The sequence below is a fragment of the Octopus bimaculoides genome, chromosome 18, assembly GCF_046866305.1.
Source record: "Octopus bimaculoides isolate indiv1 chromosome 18, ASM4686630v1, whole genome shotgun sequence".
NCBI classification, from domain to species: domain Eukaryota; kingdom Metazoa; phylum Mollusca; class Cephalopoda; order Octopoda; family Octopodidae; genus Octopus; species Octopus bimaculoides.
The window spans coordinates 28,227,398-28,248,222 of record NC_142945.1 but is presented as its reverse complement, the minus strand read 5'-3'; the positions used below and the strand labels follow the sequence as shown (position 1 = coordinate 28,248,222).

The 20,825-nt window shown below is 35.1% G+C and overlaps 1 protein-coding gene across 4 annotated transcripts; it reads right to left on the bottom strand.

Annotated features, from left to right (window-relative positions):
• Positions 1 to 1,440: 1,440 nt before the first annotated feature.
• LOC106880916 (solute carrier family 25 member 44) lies at positions 1,441 to 20,685 on the bottom strand. 4 transcript variants are annotated; one of them, XM_014931083.3, is made up of 5 exons: positions 20,057 to 20,685; positions 16,419 to 16,863; positions 11,989 to 12,432; positions 7,732 to 7,859; positions 1,441 to 1,825 (listed from the first exon to the last, which is right to left on the bottom strand). In XM_014931083.3, exons 2-5 carry the CDS (start codon positions 16,636 to 16,638, stop codon positions 1,637 to 1,639), a joined length of 981 nt encoding a protein of 326 aa, XP_014786569.1. In that variant the 5' UTR covers positions 16,639 to 16,863; positions 20,057 to 20,685; the 3' UTR covers positions 1,441 to 1,636. The 4 variants fall into 4 exon arrangements, with proteins under 4 accessions (XP_014786569.1, XP_089222063.1, XP_014786571.1 ...); XM_089365937.1 differs by having other exon boundaries at positions 20,486 to 20,685; XM_014931085.3 differs by having other exon boundaries at positions 20,459 to 20,579.
• Positions 20,686 to 20,825: the final 140 nt, after the last annotated feature.

Genomic DNA, 20,825 nt, shown 5'->3' with positions numbered 1-20,825 from the left:
AAACTAAATACAAATTTTATTCAAGCACACAAACATTTTGCCTGTAATACAAGTAAAGTAAATTAGCTTCAACAGGAAATCAAAACTGGCTTGAGAACCAGTTTCCTGAAAGCTTAGTTATTAATCAACAATGCATACCATCACTCTCTTCATGAATTTAAAGAGAGAAACAGAATCATAGTAAATTTGATACTTATTTCATTGATATGGAGAGTAAAGCTAACCCATACAAATCTTGAACTTTTTGTACAGGAATGAAATAACAGTAACTTCACACTTTAGTACTTCTGCAATACCCCTGCCTTCCACTATATTAAAAAAAAATTAACAAATTCTTATGAATAAGAACCAGGCAAATTTTGAAGGAAAAAGTTTTAGTCAATTTCTTGTGTGTTAAAGATAATATATAGAAAGGAATCAATTTGACTTAAGTCATATCTTGCTGCTTGGTTAATAAAACTGACCCATTAATGTTCTATTGACTTCAAACAGAAGAAAAACCAAAGTCATGAAGTAAAAAATAAATTAAATAACAATGTATCTCACCTGGCTTTCTGTACCTCCTGCACTTTTAGTAATAGTAGTGTTCTAATTTTGGCACAAGGTCACACATTTTGAGGCAGGTATAGTTGATTGAATTAACTCCCAAGATATTATTGGTACTGACATTATTGTTGTCAGAGGGATTTGAAGTAAGAATGGAAGGGATGTAACTAAATACTACAAAGTTCAACTGTTTCTGCCAAGAATTAGGGTTTTAAGGAGAGTCTCATTGCTTATATTGAAATACATCATCACTGTACTGGATGAAGTGTGAATTTAATTTTCACTACATTGAATTTCTGAATTGGAAGTAAGTTTTGAATTTTAACCTCAGTAAAAGGAAATGTTTATATGTATTGTAAAATTATGAAAATGAAAGATATCTGCAAGATATTTGGCACTCTGTTGGTTACTACAAGGTTCCAGTAGATCCAATCAAAGGAACAGCCTGCTTGTGAAATTAACATGCGAGTGGCTGAGCACTCCACAAACACACCTACCCTTAACATTGTTCTCTGGGAGATTCAGCATGACACAGAATGTCACAAGGTTGGCCCTTTGAAATACAGGTACAACTCATTTTGCCAGCTGAGTGGACTGGAGTAATGTGAAATAAAGTATTTAGCTCAAGGATACAATGCACCACCAGGAATCGAACTCACGATCATGAGCCAAATATCCTAACCACTAGACCACACACCTTCAGTCAAAACGTATGCAAACAAAAACAATTAAAAAATCACTTCCAAAATAAAGAAATGTAATTAAATGATATACAATTGTTAATTACATTCCTAATTATACAGTTAAACATTCTACAATAGATGAAAAATGGGTGCAGTGAAATTCTATGAAAACAAATTTAAACTCCACTGAAAAAAAAACAAAACAACTAAATGGAAAATGTAAGTTTATTTAACTGAAATTATAATTATAATCTGCCAATAATGGGATATGATATGACCAAATCACAAACCAAATAAAATAAATATATAAATAAATAGATAGAAAATAATAAACAAATTTGCATTTAAAAATGCCAACTATATATTTTTTGATTAAACAATATAGTTAAATGTGGGAACTTTTCAAATCACCATCGGATGTCTTTTTGGTACTCTTTTAGTAAACTACAACGTTTGATTGATTCATAGCCAAGAATAATGAAAAAAGAAAAAACAACAGATTGAATTACACGTGCAGACAAGCCTTTAAAGGCCATTTTAACACCTTCTTCTTTCCACAAAATTTGAATTGTTGTTGGAAAACTGCAACCTTCCACCTGAAAAAAACAAAAAGATTTTTTTTTTAAATGTACATAAATGACAATCTCATAACTAAACACCAACTTTTCTGTACTGATATGACAGACTTCATTGTCATCACAGTAACGCTTCAGAAGTATGGCAGCATTTTGCATATTAGAATATTATTATTGGAGCAAAGGTTTTACAAATATTTGTTCATGCTAATTCAATGGTCTTGTGCAGAAAGACCAGAATAACAGAACACAAAACTTTGAAATAAACAATATTCCATTGTTCCTCTAATTATTTTTAGACATTTTCAAGTACAGCAGAGGAGCACAGGTTTAAATTACTCACATTCTTCTTTTTAGTTTTTTTGCACTCCATTTCCTTTTAACCTTTAGAAAACAGTTAAATGCATAAAATAGATTTTAAAGGATCAATTCAAAATTTAAGAAGTAACGAAAATCATTTTTGCTGTATTCTCTATTAAAATAGCTCAATAAACAATAATCCTGCAGAAAAACACTATCATATTTGATCTAGTCCTACTCTTGAACTGAAATTTCTCTTCATCTATGTTTTCCATTAATCACCTGTCGTCAAATGTTCAAAGTGCTTCTGAAGCTAAATTATGAAACAAACTATTGAAGAAACTAATTTTTCAATGAATGTTAACTACCACATATAAAACCTGTTGAAAACATAGCTACACACTAAACTTGTATATATAAAATCCATTTCTGTCTTTATTCATGATATTGAAACAATCTAATATAAACAGCACAACATTACATTCAGCAATTCTAACTTATAAATTTTTATCACTTCAGACCCCTGTTTTTTTAAGGACTTATTGTAATATACTGGCTTAGCCTTTCCAACTGGGTATGACAAAATATTTTCTATACAAAGCAGCGCAATGTGTGAATGTACATTAATTAATGATTCCAAATTTAAGCAGCCTATTCTTGACCATCACATTATCTTCTTGCTTTAATTTGTATCTAATTTGTGCAAGTAATAGTATTCAACTGTAAACAATATGTGGAAGGGCTCACAGCTACAAATTCATTGAATCTTCACAATTACAGAAAAATAAAAATAAATTGTAGAAAATACCCCCCCCCCCCCCATCAAAATCCTATTTTGATAGTTTTGTGTCATTACCCCATCGCCACTCCCAACTATCCTGTTACATTGTTCTAATATGATGGTTGTCATATGACTTACTAAGACTGCTAGTGATGCAACCCATCTGCTTTTTTTTCATAAATTACCACATTAGTTTCTTTATAAAATGATGTTGATGAACACTTCCTCTGCACTATAGTAAACCTAGCAAAATGACTGAAGCACACTTATCAAAAAAGCATTCCAGCCATGACCATCCCATCTTATTTTCAGACAATACAATCAGGACTAGATTATCAATTTGTCCTTTTTTTTTTGTTTTGGAATAGTAAAGTATAGTTTGAAGAAATCTGACTACCATTTCTAACATGTCAAGTGAATATGTAGAGGCTCTTTCTGGCAGATACACATCAACAACAAGGTAACAAAACAGTTTTAGGCAAAGTTTAATGTGAAGAACAGACTTTCATTAATGGTGTGAATTGGTGAGATTTCTATTAATCATCATCATCATCATCGTTTAATGTCCGCCTTCCATGCTAGCATGGGTTGGACGATTTGACTGAGGACTGGTGAACCAGATGGCTGCACCAGGCTCCAATCTGATTTGGCAGAGTTTCTACAGCTGGATGCCCTTCCTAACACCAACCACTCTAAGAGTGTAGTGGGTGCTTTTACGTGCCACTGGCACGAAGGCCAGTCAGGCGGTACTGGCAACGGCCACGCTCAAAATGGTGTTTTTTACATGCCACCTGCACAGGAGCCAGTCCAGCGGCACTGGCAACGACCTCGCTCAAATGTTTTTTCATGTGCCACCAGCACAAGGCGACGCTGGTAATGATCACTCTCAAATGGTGCTATTTACGTGCCATCAAAATCCTATTTTGATAGTTTTGTGTCATTACCCCATCGCCACTCCCAACTATCCTGTTACATTGTTCTAATATGATGGTTGTCATATGACTTACTAAGACTGCTAGTGATGCAACCCATCTGCTTTTTTTTCATAAATTACCACATTAGTTTCTTTATAAAATGATGTTGATGAACACTTCCTCTGCACTATAGTAAACCTAGCAAAATGACTGAAGCACACTTATCAAAAAAGCATTCCAGCCATGACCATCCCATCTTATTTTCAGACAATACAATCAGGACTAGATTATCAATTTGTCCTTTTTTTTTGTTTTGGAATAGTAAAGTATAGTTTGAAGAAATCTGACTACCATTTCTAACATGTCAAGTGAATATGTAGAGGCTCTTTCTGGCAGATACACATCAACAACAAGGTAACAAAACAGTTTTAGGCAAAGTTTAATGTGAAGAACAGACTTTCATTAATGGTGTGAATTGGTGAGATTTCTATTAATCATCATCATCATCATCGTTTAATGTCCGCCTTCCATGCTAGCATGGGTTGGACGATTTGACTGAGGACTGGTGAACCAGATGGCTGCACCAGGCTCCAATCTGATTTGGCAGAGTTTCTACAGCTGGATGCCCTTCCTAACACCAACCACTCTAAGAGTGTAGTGGGTGCTTTTACGTGCCACTGGCACGAAGGCCAGTCAGGCGGTACTGGCAACGGCCACGCTCAAAATGGTGTTTTTTACATGCCACCTGCACAGGAGCCAGTCCAGCGGCACTGGCAACGACCTCGCTCAAATGTTTTTTCATGTGCCACCAGCACAAGGCGACGCTGGTAATGATCACTCTCAAATGGTGCTATTTACGCGCCATCAAAATCCTATTTTGATAGTTTTGTGTCATTACCCCATCGCCACTCCCAACTATCCTGTTACATTGTTCTAATATGATGGTTGTCATATGACTTACTAAGACTGCTAGTGATGCAACCCATCTGCTTTTTTTTCATAAATTACCACATTAGTTTCTTTATAAAATGATGTTGATGAACACTTCCTCTGCACTATAGTAAACCTAGCAAAATGACTGAAGCACACTTATCAAAAAAGCATTCCAGCCATGACCATCCCATCTTATTTTCAGACAATACAATCAGGACTAGATTATCAATTTGTCCTTTTTTTTTGTTTTGGAATAGTAAAGTATAGTTTGAAGAAATCTGACTACCATTTCTCACATGTCAAGTGAATATGTAGAGGCTCTTTCTGGCAGATACACATCAACAACAAGGTAACAAAACAGTTTTAGGCAAAGTTTAATGTGAAGAACAGACTTTCATTAATGGTGTGAATTGGTGAGATTTCTATTAATCATCATCATCATCATCGTTTAATGTCCGCCTTCCATGCTAGCATGGGTTGGACGATTTGACTGAGGACTGGTGAACCAGATGGCTGCACCAGGCTCCAATCTGATTTGGCAGAGTTTCTACAGCTGGATGCCCTTCCTAACACCAACCACTCTAAGAGTGTAGTGGGTGCTTTTACGTGCCACTGGCACGAAGGCCAGTCAGGCGGTACTGGCAACGGCCACGCTCAAAATGGTGTTTTTTACATGCCACCTGCACAGGAGCCAGTCCAGCGGCACTGGCAACGACCTCGCTCAAATGTTTTTTCATGTGCCACCAGCACAAGGCGACGCTGGTAATGATCACTCTCAAATGGTGCTATTTACGCGCCATCAAAATCCTATTTTGATAGTTTTGTGTCATTACCCCATCACCACTCCCAACTATCCTGTTACATTGTTCTAATATGATGGTTGTCATATGACTTACTAAGACTGCTAGTGATGCAACCCATCTGCTTTTTTTTCATAAATTACCACATTAGTTTCTTTATAAAATGATGTTGATGAACACTTCCTCTGCACTATAGTAAACCTAGCAAAATGACTGAAGCACACTTATCAAAAAAGCATTCCAGCCATGACCATCCCATCTTATTTTCAGACAATACAATCAGGACTAGATTATCAATTTGTCCTTTTTTTTTGTTTTGGAATAGTAAAGTATAGTTTGAAGAAATCTGACTACCATTTCTAACATGTCAAGTGAATATGTAGAGGCTCTTTCTGGCAGATACACATCAACAACAAGGTAACAAAACAGTTTTAGGCAAAGTTTAATGTGAAGAACAGACTTTCATTAATGGTGTGAATTGGTGAGATTTCTATTAATCATCATCATCATCATCGTTTAATGTCCGCCTTCCATGCTAGCATGGGTTGGACGATTTGACTGAGGACTGGTGAACCAGATGGCTGCACCAGGCTCCAATCTGATTTGGCAGAGTTTCTACAGCTGGATGCCCTTCCTAACACCAACCACTCTAAGAGTGTAGTGGGTGCTTTTACGTGCCACTGGCACGAAGGCCAGTCAGGCGGTACTGGCAACGGCCACGCTCAAAATGGTGTTTTTTACATGCCACCTGCACAGGAGCCAGTCCAGCGGCACTGGCAACGACCTCGCTCAAATGTTTTTTCATGTGCCACCAGCACAAGGCGACGCTGGTAATGATCACTCTCAAATGGTGCTATTTACGCGCCATCAAAATCCTATTTTGATAGTTTTGTGTCATTACCCCATCGCCACTCCCAACTATCCTGTTACATTGTTCTAATATGATGGTTGTCATATGACTTACTAAGACTGCTAGTGATGCAACCCATCTGCTTTTTTTTCATAAATTACCACATTAGTTTCTTTATAAAATGATGTTGATGAACACTTCCTCTGCACTATAGTAAACCTAGCAAAATGACTGAAGCACACTTATCAAAAAAGCATTCCAGCCATGACCATCCCATCTTATTTTCAGACAATACAATCAGGACTAGATTATCAATTTGTCCTTTTTTTTTGTTTTGGAATAGTAAAGTATAGTTTGAAGAAATCTGACTACCATTTCTCACATGTCAAGTGAATATGTAGAGGCTCTTTCTGGCAGATACACATCAACAACAAGGTAACAAAACAGTTTTAGGCAAAGTTTAATGTGAAGAACAGACTTTCATTAATGGTGTGAATTGGTGAGATTTCTATTAATCATCATCATCATCATCGTTTAATGTCCGCCTTCCATGCTAGCATGGGTTGGACGATTTGACTGAGGACTGGTGAACCAGATGGCTGCACCAGGCTCCAATCTGATTTGGCAGAGTTTCTAGAGCTGGATGCCCTTCCTAACACCAACCACTCTAAGAGTGTAGTGGGTGCTTTTACGTGCCACTGGCACGAAGGCCAGTCAGGCAGTACAGGCAACGGCCACACACAAAATGGTGTTTTTTACATGCCACCTGCACAGGAGCCAGTCCAGCGGCACTGGCAACGACCTCGCTCGAATGTCTTTTCATGTGCCACCAGCACAAGGCGACGCTGGTAATGGTCACTCTCAAATGGTGCTATTTACGTGCCACTGGCACGGAAGCCAGACAGCTGCTCTGGCAATGATCACGCTCAGATAGTGCTCTTAGCGCTCCACTGGTACAGGTGCCATCATGATTTTGATTTCATTTGCCCCAACAGGTCTTCGCAAGCCGAGTTTAGTGTCCAATGAAGGAGAGGTTGGCATGGGTGCCAGTCATCGAATTTGGTTCAATTTTGATTTCACTTGCCTCAAAAGGTCTTCGCAAGCAGAGTTTAGTGTCCAAGTAAGGAAAGGTATGCATAAGTGGGCTGGCTACATCCCTGGCAGGGGCCTCGGATAATGGTCTCACTTGGCTTGCCGGGTCTTCTCACGCACAGCATATTTCCAAAGGTCTCGGTTACATACAAAAATTAGAATCCATTAATCTATTTTCAAACAGTATTTTTGAATTTGACTTGAGATCAAATAAGTATCAAGAAGGATTTTCCAGCCCTTGGTGACTATATACTGACCTGAATACGGGCACGTATTACATCAAGTGGGTTGGTTATAGTGGAAGCAGATACACCACTCAAACAAGCAGCTAAACATTGAAGTGTCAACCGAGGAATCCAGTCAGGGGACGCTGCAGCAAACATAGCTGGAAATGGAAACAAGTTCTTAAAATTATTGTGTTATAGATGGATAAAATGCTAAGCAACAATTAATCCAACCTAATGTATGAGTGATACCATAGATGAAAAAAATAGTGGATGCCTTGAGAGAACTAATGCAAAAAATGTTGTATTTAAAAGATATAGAGAAGAAGTGTGTGTCGTCTGTTTGGGAATGTATGGGATTAGTGATGATTAACAGTTCATAGATTAGGGAAAGTGTACTTATCTTGAGGAAACATTGGGTTTGATGATGCAAAGAACTGAGAAGGCATTTGTTGATGAATACAAATGTAGTGAGGAAGTTGTTGTTGAGCCCTTGCTATGACTGAGCAAAACTATGATCCAAAGCATTCCAACTTTGACTTCAGGTATAGTGTATCCAGGACTTCAGGTATAGTGTATCAAACGTGTCCTTCCCATTTGTTTTTTAAGACAGAGGAGTATGAATTGAGGTAGATTTGGCAGCTATTTCAAGCAGGGTGGGCAACTGTGTAGAGGTTTTTCTCTGTGGCTCTTAGTGATGCAGTTTTAAAATCAGACAATTATTTCCACTGTTATCCATAAGAATTAAGGAAAACAATTATAGCTATACTATAGTTTTTTTGAGCTGTCCTAATAATTAAAGGATGAGAAAAGATGCAAGCTGTTGTACTCTTTTTTTATTGTGAGAATGATCGAAGTTACCAATGAAAGTACACTTTCTCTCAAAGGCTTTCCACTAAAATAAGATAGGAAAAGAATTTTAAAAATCCCCCAAATCAACGAAGTTTAATCAATCATATTAATAGTTTATATTGAGAAGACTGATACATATCTCCTCCCCATCATCATGTCCACTGTAATGTCCACTTTTTCATGCTTGCATGGGTTAGACAGAATCCATTGAGGCAGATTTTCTATGGCTGGATGCTTTCTTGGCATCATGAGGATAATAATTTTAAAAAAAAGCTTCTTTCAGAAAGAGTTATTTTGTTGCACTGGAAGACAGAAGTTATTATCAGTGGAGAAATATAAAAGATTTGTTGAACAAAGAAGACAATATTTGTGTGACTACAAATTCAGTTAATTGCTTTCTAACTTATAAAGATTTTGCAAATGGAGAAAGCAAAGTTAAGGATTATAAAGTTGCATGTTTTTAGATAAAAAGAGAAATGAGAAGGGATCAAGGCTCTTAAAATACAGTGACATAAATAATGTAAGAATTTGCAATAAAAATTTCAGAAAGCCACCTATTGAAATGAAAACATAAGCCAGATAAAATCCATATTCCCTAGAGAATGAGAGAGATAGATTGTTGTGAATAGCAAGTCTTCTTCTGGGGAAGAATGTACCAGGCAATAGAGATTGATTATGAATGAACTCAAAATGAGAGCCAGATGGAGTCAAATATAGAAAACAAACTGGAAAAGAAAGGCATGGAATACGAAAGATCTCTTTACTCTATGTAACTTTCAAGAAATACTAAGTGATGCCTATACTAGAAGGTGAAGGGAATTCATAAGTGAGTTTTTAACAACTTGCTAGCAGTTACAAACTAGATTTGTAGATGGAGCTAAGTTCTAGCCAAGGAAAGATCGACATAGAATAGTATATAAAAGTAAGGCTGGTAAGTATGGAACAAATTATATCAAGTAAGTTGATGCCAAGTATATCTAGCAAGAAGCTCAAAGTAAGACATTTGCCAATGTTCTGTGCCAGAGGAGTATAGGCATGCAAAGTGGTGTGTTAGTGTATATCAAGAAGTTGTTGGTGAAAAAATGTGTTCATAATGATAGTGGCACACTTATCCTTCCTGGGACCAAGAAAAAGAGAAAATTGAAAATGCAACAACAATTGGTTCTTTAATGAGGAGAATGTGTACGAGAGGAAAGGATTACCACCAATAGATTTAACAGATGGTAATAAGTATGAAGGTTAATTGCTGTGTGATTCAAATGGCCATTTAAGATATGATGGAAAGGTAAGCAGTAAGGGATCATTGGGGACAGTTGCCAAGACGTTGAAAATATCTGAAGTTGAGAACATACCAGTGCCTTACCTGGGCAATCACGTAGTGCAAGGGAGATTTATCCACAATGACTGGTATAGCATCAACTGCTATGAAGCAAAGAAGTTGCTTCAGAAAGAAGTGGTTTCAGAGGCATTGGCTTGATGTAGAAAGAAAATTCTAGCACAGGGAGTGAATTAGCTAAGATAAGATACATGTTTGTACGAGGAAGAGAAACCATTGATGCCATCTTCTTAATGAGACAACTACAAGACATTCTTAGCTAAGAGCAAACAACAATAACAAGCATTTGATGATTTGGATAAGATATTTGACAGAGTACTTACATCCTGTAATCTGATTATCATTAAGGAAATTAAGTGTAGGTAAGTGGCTTGTGAAAGCCATATACAGGTGTGAAATTAAGCAAGAAGTTCAGTGAGGATTTTAAGTGTCTATCAGGGTTCAGTCCTCAGCTCTCCCCATTTCATTATAATCTTTTAGAGAAGTTTAAGTCAGACTGTCTGTGACACCAGTTAAAGAATTAGAAGAAAAGTTCAAATTGTGGAAGCAGGTGTAGGAGCTTGCTTAGACTTGCCTTACTGAGATTCAAAACTGGATCTACACCCTTGTTGCTTATCAGATGACTGTCTGATTCCATTGTGTTTAATCTCTATGCTTAGAGATTAATGAGGAACATCTGACCTCCTCAGACCTTTTCTGGTCATGGAAGGATCAGTCCATTGTTTTATGTTTGACCTACTTTCTGGCCATACCCTATATAACTGAGATCTTCTCTCTCTCTCCCTCTTTAGTTCAACCAGCTAATAGAGAACACACATCTCTATTCATGCCAGCCATTAACCAGGAACAATAACATTGGACGAATGGAAAAGGACAATGTAATCCTCACTCTGTCTTCCTCTCTGTCAGCAGAATGCACAGCTTACACACTACCAACTACCAGTGAGCCACCAGCACATCATTACTGTTGTCAATTACTACTATGTACATTTTACAAACTACTGCCAGCAAATAAATTTGTGAATGTTATTCCTTTCCTCTCTGATGTTGTTATTAATCTGTTTCATCCTGCCTTCAACTAACTACATATGGTGACCCATTGCATCTTACCACTACACAGGGTAACTCCGATGTATGCTCACATCTGTCTGTTACACAGGTCTAAAATAAGTGATATAAAGGTAAACTTAGCAAAGACAAAAGATTTAAAAAACAAGAACTAAAACTCTTCTTCCATCTGGAAAGTAGTCATGCCCAGTATATAGAAAAGGAGAATGTAAGATCTCTATACTGTGTACCTAATGCAAACTTGAGATGCACAAATGGTGCAATATGGTCTGAGGCAGGTTGACAGAGGACTTCATTTGTAATAGAAGCACACAAATAGTTAGGAATAAGAACACCCAAGAAATGAAATCTTCAGTTACCTAGAAGGCTTGTTAGAAGTAGTTGATAGCTTCTAGGTGATGTAATCAGCATTGGAGATAGATATTGTCAGAATTAAGGACTGTAGAAAAATGTCAAAAAAATTATTACCTCCATTGGCCTCAAAGGTTTTCTCTCTTTGAGAGAAGAGCAAATTATATGATGCTTGTGTGCAAAATGTGATGCTGCATAGTAGTGAAATATGGACATTAAATATAGAGCATGTGGAAAAGATAGGTAAAATTAGGTAAAAGATAGGTAAAATTAGGTAAAATTCAGCAAGATGTATAATATCAGCATGCAACAATGATGAAGCACAGGTGAGATGAAAGACAAAATGGCCATCGATGAAATCAGATGTAGTGTACAGAAGAAGACTGTACTGGTATGGACATGTGATGATAAGAGACAAATATGTTGAAAAGAAGTTCTGGATGCAAAGAGAACATGTAACTAATAATTTGGTAAGAGCTCTATTCTGTTGTTTGTTATTTCTTTGGTCTATTCAACTCAACTAAACTAAAATTCTCTAAACAGTGCCATGAAATATAACAACATATTAAATTTTAAGCATTCAACCAGAACATCACAAAAATTAATTATTATAGATTTACAATAAATACAATAATTATTTTTTTAAGTAGATATGTAAATAGAGAAAGATTGCAATAACTTACATGTGTATGTATCATAAAATGTCCACCAAAGAGCACTATTTGGCGCAAAAACTAAAATTGACACAAAGTATCCTTTGTAGAAACCTCTCAGTCCATCTCGAATGTATATTTGTTGAATAATTTCTGGTACAGAACCAAAATTGGATAGACGGGCTTTTTCAGAAATGTGTAAAGTTTGCAATTTCATCAACTTTTGATCAACATTTGTCTTTTTAGAAGTTCTCTGTCCAAGCAGCATTATGTGTTGTGATACAATATCAATAGGTACAGACATAGTCTGACCTACCAATGAAGCAGCACCCCCAGAAATAAATGAACGCAACTTGCTTTCTCTTAAATCAGAGTTTTCTTTCAGGAATTGCCGTGTAGTTTCATATGTTGAAATGTATCCAACTGTTGGTAAGACTTGTAATGCATTAATCCAGAATCCACGATAAAGACCAACTATGTAATGAAAGCATATATGAGAATAAGTAATTAATTTTTTATATTTGCTTTTCGTTTTCTAACAAGATATCAATACAAAACATACTTCTAGATAAACATAAGTACACAAATTCTAAGAAGAGTACAGTTGATTAAATTAAAACCCAATAAGTACTTTAAATTAGTCCTTGGTTTACCCACTTCAAAAGGAATAACTAAAGTTGACCTTGGAGAGATTTCAAATTTTAATGTAGAGAGATGTAATTTCATAAAGATTTTGCCAGTCTACTACCTTAAACAATAAAAATTATTTCTAAGAGAGCACAAGGTCAGAAAGTTTGGTGGAGGAGGCGGTGGAGTCAATATCATTGACCTGTGCCTGTACATGAACTGAAAATATGGTGGCAGAGGCTTGATTAGTGTTTAGGAACGTGGTGCCACAGAAAGATGGAGGCTAGATTTTAGCTAGTAAACAGCAATGAAGATTTGCTTCAATATGTTTTTAAGTCAGTCAAAAAGATTACCAACTATGCTAAGTTGAAGACAGAACAAGTAAGAATGTTGACCACTTCTACTAAAGTTATTCATGTGGTGGTAGGAATTATTGGGACCCATCCTAAAGAAACCACCACATTTCCTTAACCAACTTAAAATCAAATATGATATCAGCACTATATATAAAAAAAAAACTTAAAAAATAAAAAAAAAAACTGACTTATTAGGCACAGTTTATATTCTGCAAAAAGTTCTCTCTGTCTGAAGACTCAGATCTGATGGACAGACCTTAAAAAAAAAAAAAATCAAGCCAGTTTTTAGAAACTGTGACAAGTACAAAAATAACAATCCTTTGGTAAAAGGCCAACAATTTTGAGAGGTGGGGAAGTCAATTACATCAACCCCAGTACTCAACTGAAACTTATTTTATAGACCCAAAAGGATAAAAGGCAAAGTTGACTTTGGCAGAATTTGAACTGAGAACATAAACATGGGTGAAATGCCACTAAGCACTTTGCCTGGTGTGCTAACAGCTTAGCCAGTGCACTGCCTTAAGCATGATGATGGTGATGGCGGTGATGGCAGTGGTTGTGGTGTTGGTGATGATAATAGTAAGAAAATAATAAATAGAGATGGTGAATGCTTACATTGACTCCATTACCTATTACTGCCTGACTGTTGTACCTTGCCCCAGTTCATATCTGACCGGACTAGAGTGACTGTTCTTTTACTTTTTGTGAAAGGAATGTGTTCCATAGGTCAGGAGCTCCATTTGTTGTCAATACTCACAGTGTGGATACCATGGCTGCCGATGTGGAGACATGAGCTAAGGTTTTGACACCTCCAGTTTTTTCATGGTGAACAGGGCTGGTTTTTGTTTGTCAGATGCATTTTCCACAGCTCATTTCTCTGATAGAGCTTCAGTCATAGGTGAAGCAAAGATTGAGACAAGGTACTTGTCATCTGGAATGTTGTCAAGTACTCACAGCCCTCTACTAGTTTGGTGATGCAGTAGGTTAAAGTTCCTTGTTGGCATTTTATAGAGGATTAACAGGGGAGCAAAAGCAACAAAGTTCTTGGGAAAATCCTGGATGTCAATGAAAATCAATTGATGGATCTGTTGTAGAGGACTTTCAAACTGGAACCCATGGATAATTTCCAAATATCTATCTTTGGCTAGGCAATGCTACTGGGCAGTACTGCTGGTTTAAGATAAATTCTCGAACCATGGAAATGCTTGTCCAAAGCTGTGCACTGTCCAAGATGTGCACCAGGCAATAAAACCATTCTACATGCATTCATACAATGCATAGCAATGGTTGATCACTGGACGAGTGCATGCAGAATGGTTTCATGTTATGTTGAACAGCTGCTGTCACATGCAAAACAGACCCAGCTATCATCAGCTTAGTCCACTGTGAAGATTATCCCACCACCTTCTGTTAACCTGGAAGGACAGGCAGTTTTTGTCTTTTTGTTGGCCTTGACAAAAGAGGTTGTGAGGTGGCCAAGACTGAAAAGACTGAAGACAAGTACCATCTTCCTTGGCCAAGCCCTCATCAGCATTTTCACATTTCATTTAGAAGAGAAAGTTAGAGTGGTGAGCATGGTCCGAGTGAATAGACCTGCTCAGAGTATGTACTTATTAGATTGAAGGAAAACAGTTGGGAAAGGGCACTTGCTTTAGTGGTCAGGGTAACCATGATTTTTGTTTGGTTTCCACTGGTAGCTCTCAGAATTCTCTCATTAAACAGTTGGGAAAGGGCACTTGCTTTAGTGGTCAGGGTAACCATGATTTTTGTTTGGTTTCCACTGGTAGCTCTCAGAATTCTCTCATTAAACAGTTGGGAAAGGGCACTTGCTTTAGTGGTCAGGGTAACCATGATTTTTGTTTGGTTTCCACTGGTAGCTCTCAGAATTCTCTCATTTTAGTGAATTTTACTTTGAATTTTTTGTAATTTCCCTTCTTTATATGATATTTTGTTATGTAATTCCACACAGTATTGTCGTGTACCATCCTTGATTTTTTTGTCAATCTTTTTGGTTAATAAACAAAAGATTATTATTATTATTATTATTATTATTATTATTATTATTATTATTATTATTATTATTATTATTATTATTTTAATCCTGGGAATTGACTGTGTCAGTAAAGCAATGTTTTAGGGAAGTGAATTGGCAGAATTGTAAGAAGATTAAACAAACTGCTTTGCAAAATTTAGTTACAGCTTTACAAACTGAGTTCAAATCCTGCCAATTGTTAGTTCCTGTATTGAACTTGTAGTAAACTTATTACAGCTGATAGTATTTAATTATTTATTTCTCTCTTGGGTTTTAAATATAGATTCTACCATTTTGGTTTTGGATGAAAATTTGAAGGATTTCTAGACAAGGTTATACAGGAGAAATATGTATGAAATATGATTCCATTTACTCTTACTTGAAATGGAATCACAAAGGGAAGCACTGGAGGTCATAATGAGGTGTGAGTAAAGTACTTAGAAACATAAACACAGAACAAGTTTTAACTTTCAGTAATAGGTGTTTAAAGATCGAATGTATCAGAATTTGTCAGCATCACATTGTCACTTATTCAATAAAATCTGAAGGTACATATCTTAGTGGTTAGTGGTATTTGGTTCACAATCATAAGATCATGTGTTCAATTCCCAGCATTGTGTTGTGTCCTTGAGCAAGAAACTTTATTTCATGTTGCTCCAGTTCACTCAGCTGGTAAAAGTGAGTTATACCTGCAATTCAAAAGGCCAGCCTTATCACATTCTGTGTCACGCTGAATTTCCATGAGAACTATAAGGGTACATCTGTCTGTGGAGTGCTCAGCCACTTGCATGTTAATTTCACAAGCAGGCTGTTCCATTCATTGGATCAACTGGAACACTCATCGTTGTAACCAATGAAGTGCCAGTTGAGTATTTAGTAAATAAAATTATGCTAATCCATTACAGGAGCTTCTACATAGCAATTCAATCTGCTAGAAATAGCAACCTGCAAAAGAATTTTGTGCATATACAAAATTTATACCAATCTTAGAAACTATTATTTGCATTCCCCAGATTCATTAAAATTCATTAACCCATAAAAATAATTATATGCATATTTCACATGTTCTCAGGAAAGAGCAAGTGTAACCTGCATATTTTCATGAAGCATATTAGAAATATACAACTGAACTAAAAACTGAAATTAAATTATAGATTCAATTTGTCAGGAGCTAATTTCTACACTCTACTACTTTCCTAAAGGAACATATTACTGATATCTTGAAAAGACACAAGGGCCAATTTTGAAGGGGAATATTTGCTTAAATCAACCTACATGCACTAATGTTACTCATTTCACCAATCAGTGATGGAATTTGAACACTGAAAATAGAAGACCAAAGTTTGTAATCTGATACTCTGTCAACTAACTGTTGAAGCAATATAATATTAAAAAGGCCCAGCAAAGAAATGGAATCAATATCAAAGAAAATCCAATTTACTTACAGATACTTTCATTTTTAGTAATTTTGATGAAGGCATCAATTGTTCCTTTATACAAAGCTGTCCCACGTTGAATTTGTAATCGAGTTTTTATTAAGGAGAATGGATATAAGATTCCTCTTACAGAGAAGCTACTCAACATTGTTAAAGGAAAATATTTACTCTTATCCAGCATTTCAAATTCAATCACTTGTAAATTAATATTATTTACGTTAGTAGCCATGACAATAGAGACGTACAGTTTTAAATCAGTGCAATATTGTATGTTACAAATTTTCAATATCCATCCTGGTCCTTCCAGAATTTACTTCTACCTTTTTTTCAGCTCATCTTGAAATCAGTACATTTTGGTTAATTATAACGAAACTGACAAAATCAGCTGACATCTGACAGTCATAATTACATAATTATTTAAGGAACCATCATAAGGCTCTTTTCTCTGGGGAACCTGAAAATTGAAAGGAAAAATAAAAGCTTATTGCAAATTTAATATTTGAAATATAAAGAATAAAAGTTTTAAATAAACATTGAAAGTGAGTAAATTAGAAGTTCTTTAAAGAAAATAGTAAACACTTCATTATGAATTTTGACAAAATTGATAGAATCTCTGTGACAAAGAAACAATTATGAAAGTGTTACAATAGTGAGCTAATAACTAACACAGGAAAACCCACCTGAGAAGTCAGCTTCTAAGATTACACAAAATTTTGTAAGTATTGTATATAACAATATAAAGTGTAAAAAAAAAAAAAAACCTGCATGACCTTCAAAATTAATTTTTGAATTGTTAGAAGAACCAGATTAGACAGACTAACATTAGGCCTACAATTACTTAATGTAACAGTTGTTGCATAGTCAGATACTAGACATTTCTGATGCTAGGTGTAATAACATTCTAACAGTTTACAAGTAGTTTATTGTTGAGTTATAATCTTTTATTTTTTTTTTTTATGTTTGCTGTAATTAATCTTAATATTGATAAGCATGTGCCAGTCTCTCCCACAACTTATCAGGAAGTCATAAGTCTTTCTTCCAGAGTAGTTTCCCTTCGATTCCTTCCATTAGGTGATGCCCTGAGAATGCTTCCAGATCTGCTATTGCCAGTTAGGTGAAAGATTATGCAAAGTTAAATGTCCAAAAAAGAAAGAAACAAAATATTTGAAACAAATTTGAATTCCTAACAGTATCCACTTGGATGTTTTGGGGAACCTAAACATGGTTGCACAATCTGCTAGAAACAGAAGCAAAGGCATCTAAAATCATCCCATCACCATCTTAAACAATGTTTTAGTGACTACATTGATGTTATTGATAAACACATAACATGAAAGTGAGGATTTACCAAGGTTAATGGGAGAACACAGACTCCTGATGTAGTATTATGTGACACATCTTTATTGTGGTTAAAAAACATTAGTTGATAATATTTTAGATACCCTAAAAAAATAGAATGGTCATGATGGGAATGTCATTGATCATCTGTTTAATCAAGATTAACTGAAATCTAAATAACAACTGGCTGCAAGAAGATGGCAAAATGGTTATGATTACAATTAATTCATCTTCAAGTTCCAAAAATACTGCTTGGAAATTTAATGCATGCAAAACTAAAACTAATCATCAAAGCAGAAACAATTTTTTTTTATTGACCAAGAAGGAACATAACCTTTAAAGGTCCTCCCAGACTAGTGAAATTGATGTGGTTGATCTTCAGTTATGACTTCTGTGAATTTGGCACAGCTAAGAAAAATGTGAGTAAACAAGGGAGTTTCTATGTGATTGGTTGAGATCAACCACAAATCCCACTCTATAGTCTTAAAAAAAAGTAAGCACACTGAATAATGCAGTTGTAGATACACTATGGCCGAACAAAGAGAGAGATAGAGATCTGCACAATCAGGGCTGACATGGTATAAAACAGCATGTGTGCAAGGAGGAGCAGTTCCATGGAGGAGTGACAGATGCATCAACTAGTTAAAAACAGAGGTAGTCTGTAGTATAGTAGTTCAATGGAGCAAAAGCTGTTGGAGAGAGAATAAACAGCATATCCGTGAACCGGTGGTTTCAGTGTGTTGGTGTCAATAGGATGTTTGTATGTGTGTGCATATGTAACAGCTTGCATAGAGAAGCTTGTAGGGCAGGAGTAAAGGAGGTGAGGCTATTATGTGCCCTCAACATGTTGAGGCTCTCTACTTATAGAAACAGCTAGTCTGGCATAAGATATCTAGGTTGAGATCCAGACAAAAAAATAATCTTAGGACAAAACTCTATTTTAAAATGCCCCCTATGAAAGTGTAAAGAAGGATAAACCCCTTGGTTAAATGTTTTATTAACAAAACATTCTTTCAGAGATTTTATTTCCAAAATACAGCAAATAGTGGAATATGTATTCAATAATGAACACATTAGTGTTGTGCTGTATCACTGGTTATATTAAACTAATTATTAAATTAATCATCTAATTTTATATAATTTTTTTTTTGTTATATTTGGGGGTGGTTTTTCTTTTCTTTTTAAATTCTGATTACACTGTATTTGTTGAATTTTGTATTTTTTAATCGCTGGGTTTCTATCCTATGTGACATTTTAAACATTCATTATTTTCTCTGTGGGGATTTTGTCCTAAAAAAGGAGGTGGGGTCCTATATTGATCTATATTGTGAGTAGGTATGTGATAGCTAACGAGTGGAAAAGAGCATCGTCTGCTTTGGTAGGTGTATGAGGCTAGAAGTAGCAACAGCATGTAGGTTTTTAATTTACAGTAGGAATGAGTACTATTTCTGTATAAAATATATATATATAATGACTAGGATTCATTGAAATTCTACTAATATACAAAAATACAGTCAAGTTAATAAAAAAAAAATGATTTTAATAATAATAAGCAGTATGTTGAGTGAAGGAATATGCTCAACTATATCGATTGTTGCTTGAAATCAGAAATGTTTCCTCACATCACAGCACTCTTAACATTTTTCAATATTTATTCCTTTTACTACCCGAGACTAGATGCTGATCATTAGAAGTTTTCTCGAATTTTTATTATTCATATTCGAAGGGTCTGTTTCGTGATTATAAAATTCCTTCATTAGAGGTGCCCCAATGACCTAATAAGGTTACAAGCAAATCAACTAAGCAGTTTAAATAACTTAATCTAGAACGTCTTCTTAAATTAAAAATCAAATTTTTCTGTAGAAATTTTCAACTTTTTTCATAAAATTTCTTTAAATGTATCCATCAATCAAGAAAATTTCATACATGACAGAATATCGACGAACGGCTTTTTGAACTAAATAGCCAAACCATTCATCCATCCGAGATAAATAGTTATATAAAGACATTGAAAAATGTCAGGCAAACAAACATTACAGCTATATTTAGAGAAACTTTCGGAATACAATTAAAAATGAGAACATATCTAAAGGCTTTCTATTGATTTCTACAACTAATAGTTGCTGTAGACAACCGTATATTGGTCAGGTTTATTGGAAGAGTGCATAAATAGCAATAACTACAAGTACTAGAAAATGAATGACCATCAGAAAATAAGGGAATAAAATCAAATTATGTTCATGAATACAAATTAAATGCCACAAAACGATAGAAAATATAAAGAGATAGAAAATGTAGCAGCTTTTTACCAGTTAATGTATCCAACAAAAGGTTTACAGTGTCTGAGATAAGCCCACATTTCTAACTAAGCAGGTGATTGTCAAGGTTGCATAACCACTTTAATTACATAAGATGTAAACATAAAACAAATGGTTATTGTTTATATTATTCGGTTTAACACCAAACTATTCATATATCAAAGTTTAGTAATTTTTTTAAGATTGTAATTTAAAACACCCTTTAATTATTCAAATTAATTCTAAAATGAAGGAATTTTTATTATTTATTAATAAGGAATAAATAAAATTTGGTTAGTGTGTGTGTGTATATATATATATATATATACATACATATATATAAATGTGTGTGTATGTTAAACGTAAATATATAATCGAACCTGCTGGAGAGTGAAATATAAATAATAGACACACCATTAGCAGCAGAAAGTTAACACCGACCTGTGCTCACCCCGAACACGAGTTTCCGGCGGAAAATACCCGTTTTCGTGATTATTTACCCCAATTTCTAATTTAAGCACAAACGGAATATAATTCTTTATTCAGAAATGTTTAAATTTTAAGTATTAATTAAATTGAAAAAAAAAATCTATTAAGGAAAAATTCCTAACATCAATCAGATTCTATTATTTTCCGGAAATAACGCACTCCAGATGTTTATTCTATTAAAAATATCTAAATAATTGTTTTATGATTCAATAGTATGATTCAAAAATTTTTTTTAAGGAAAAAATTTATTTTATCCAATTATATAATATTTTAAAGTATCTGTTGAAATAAC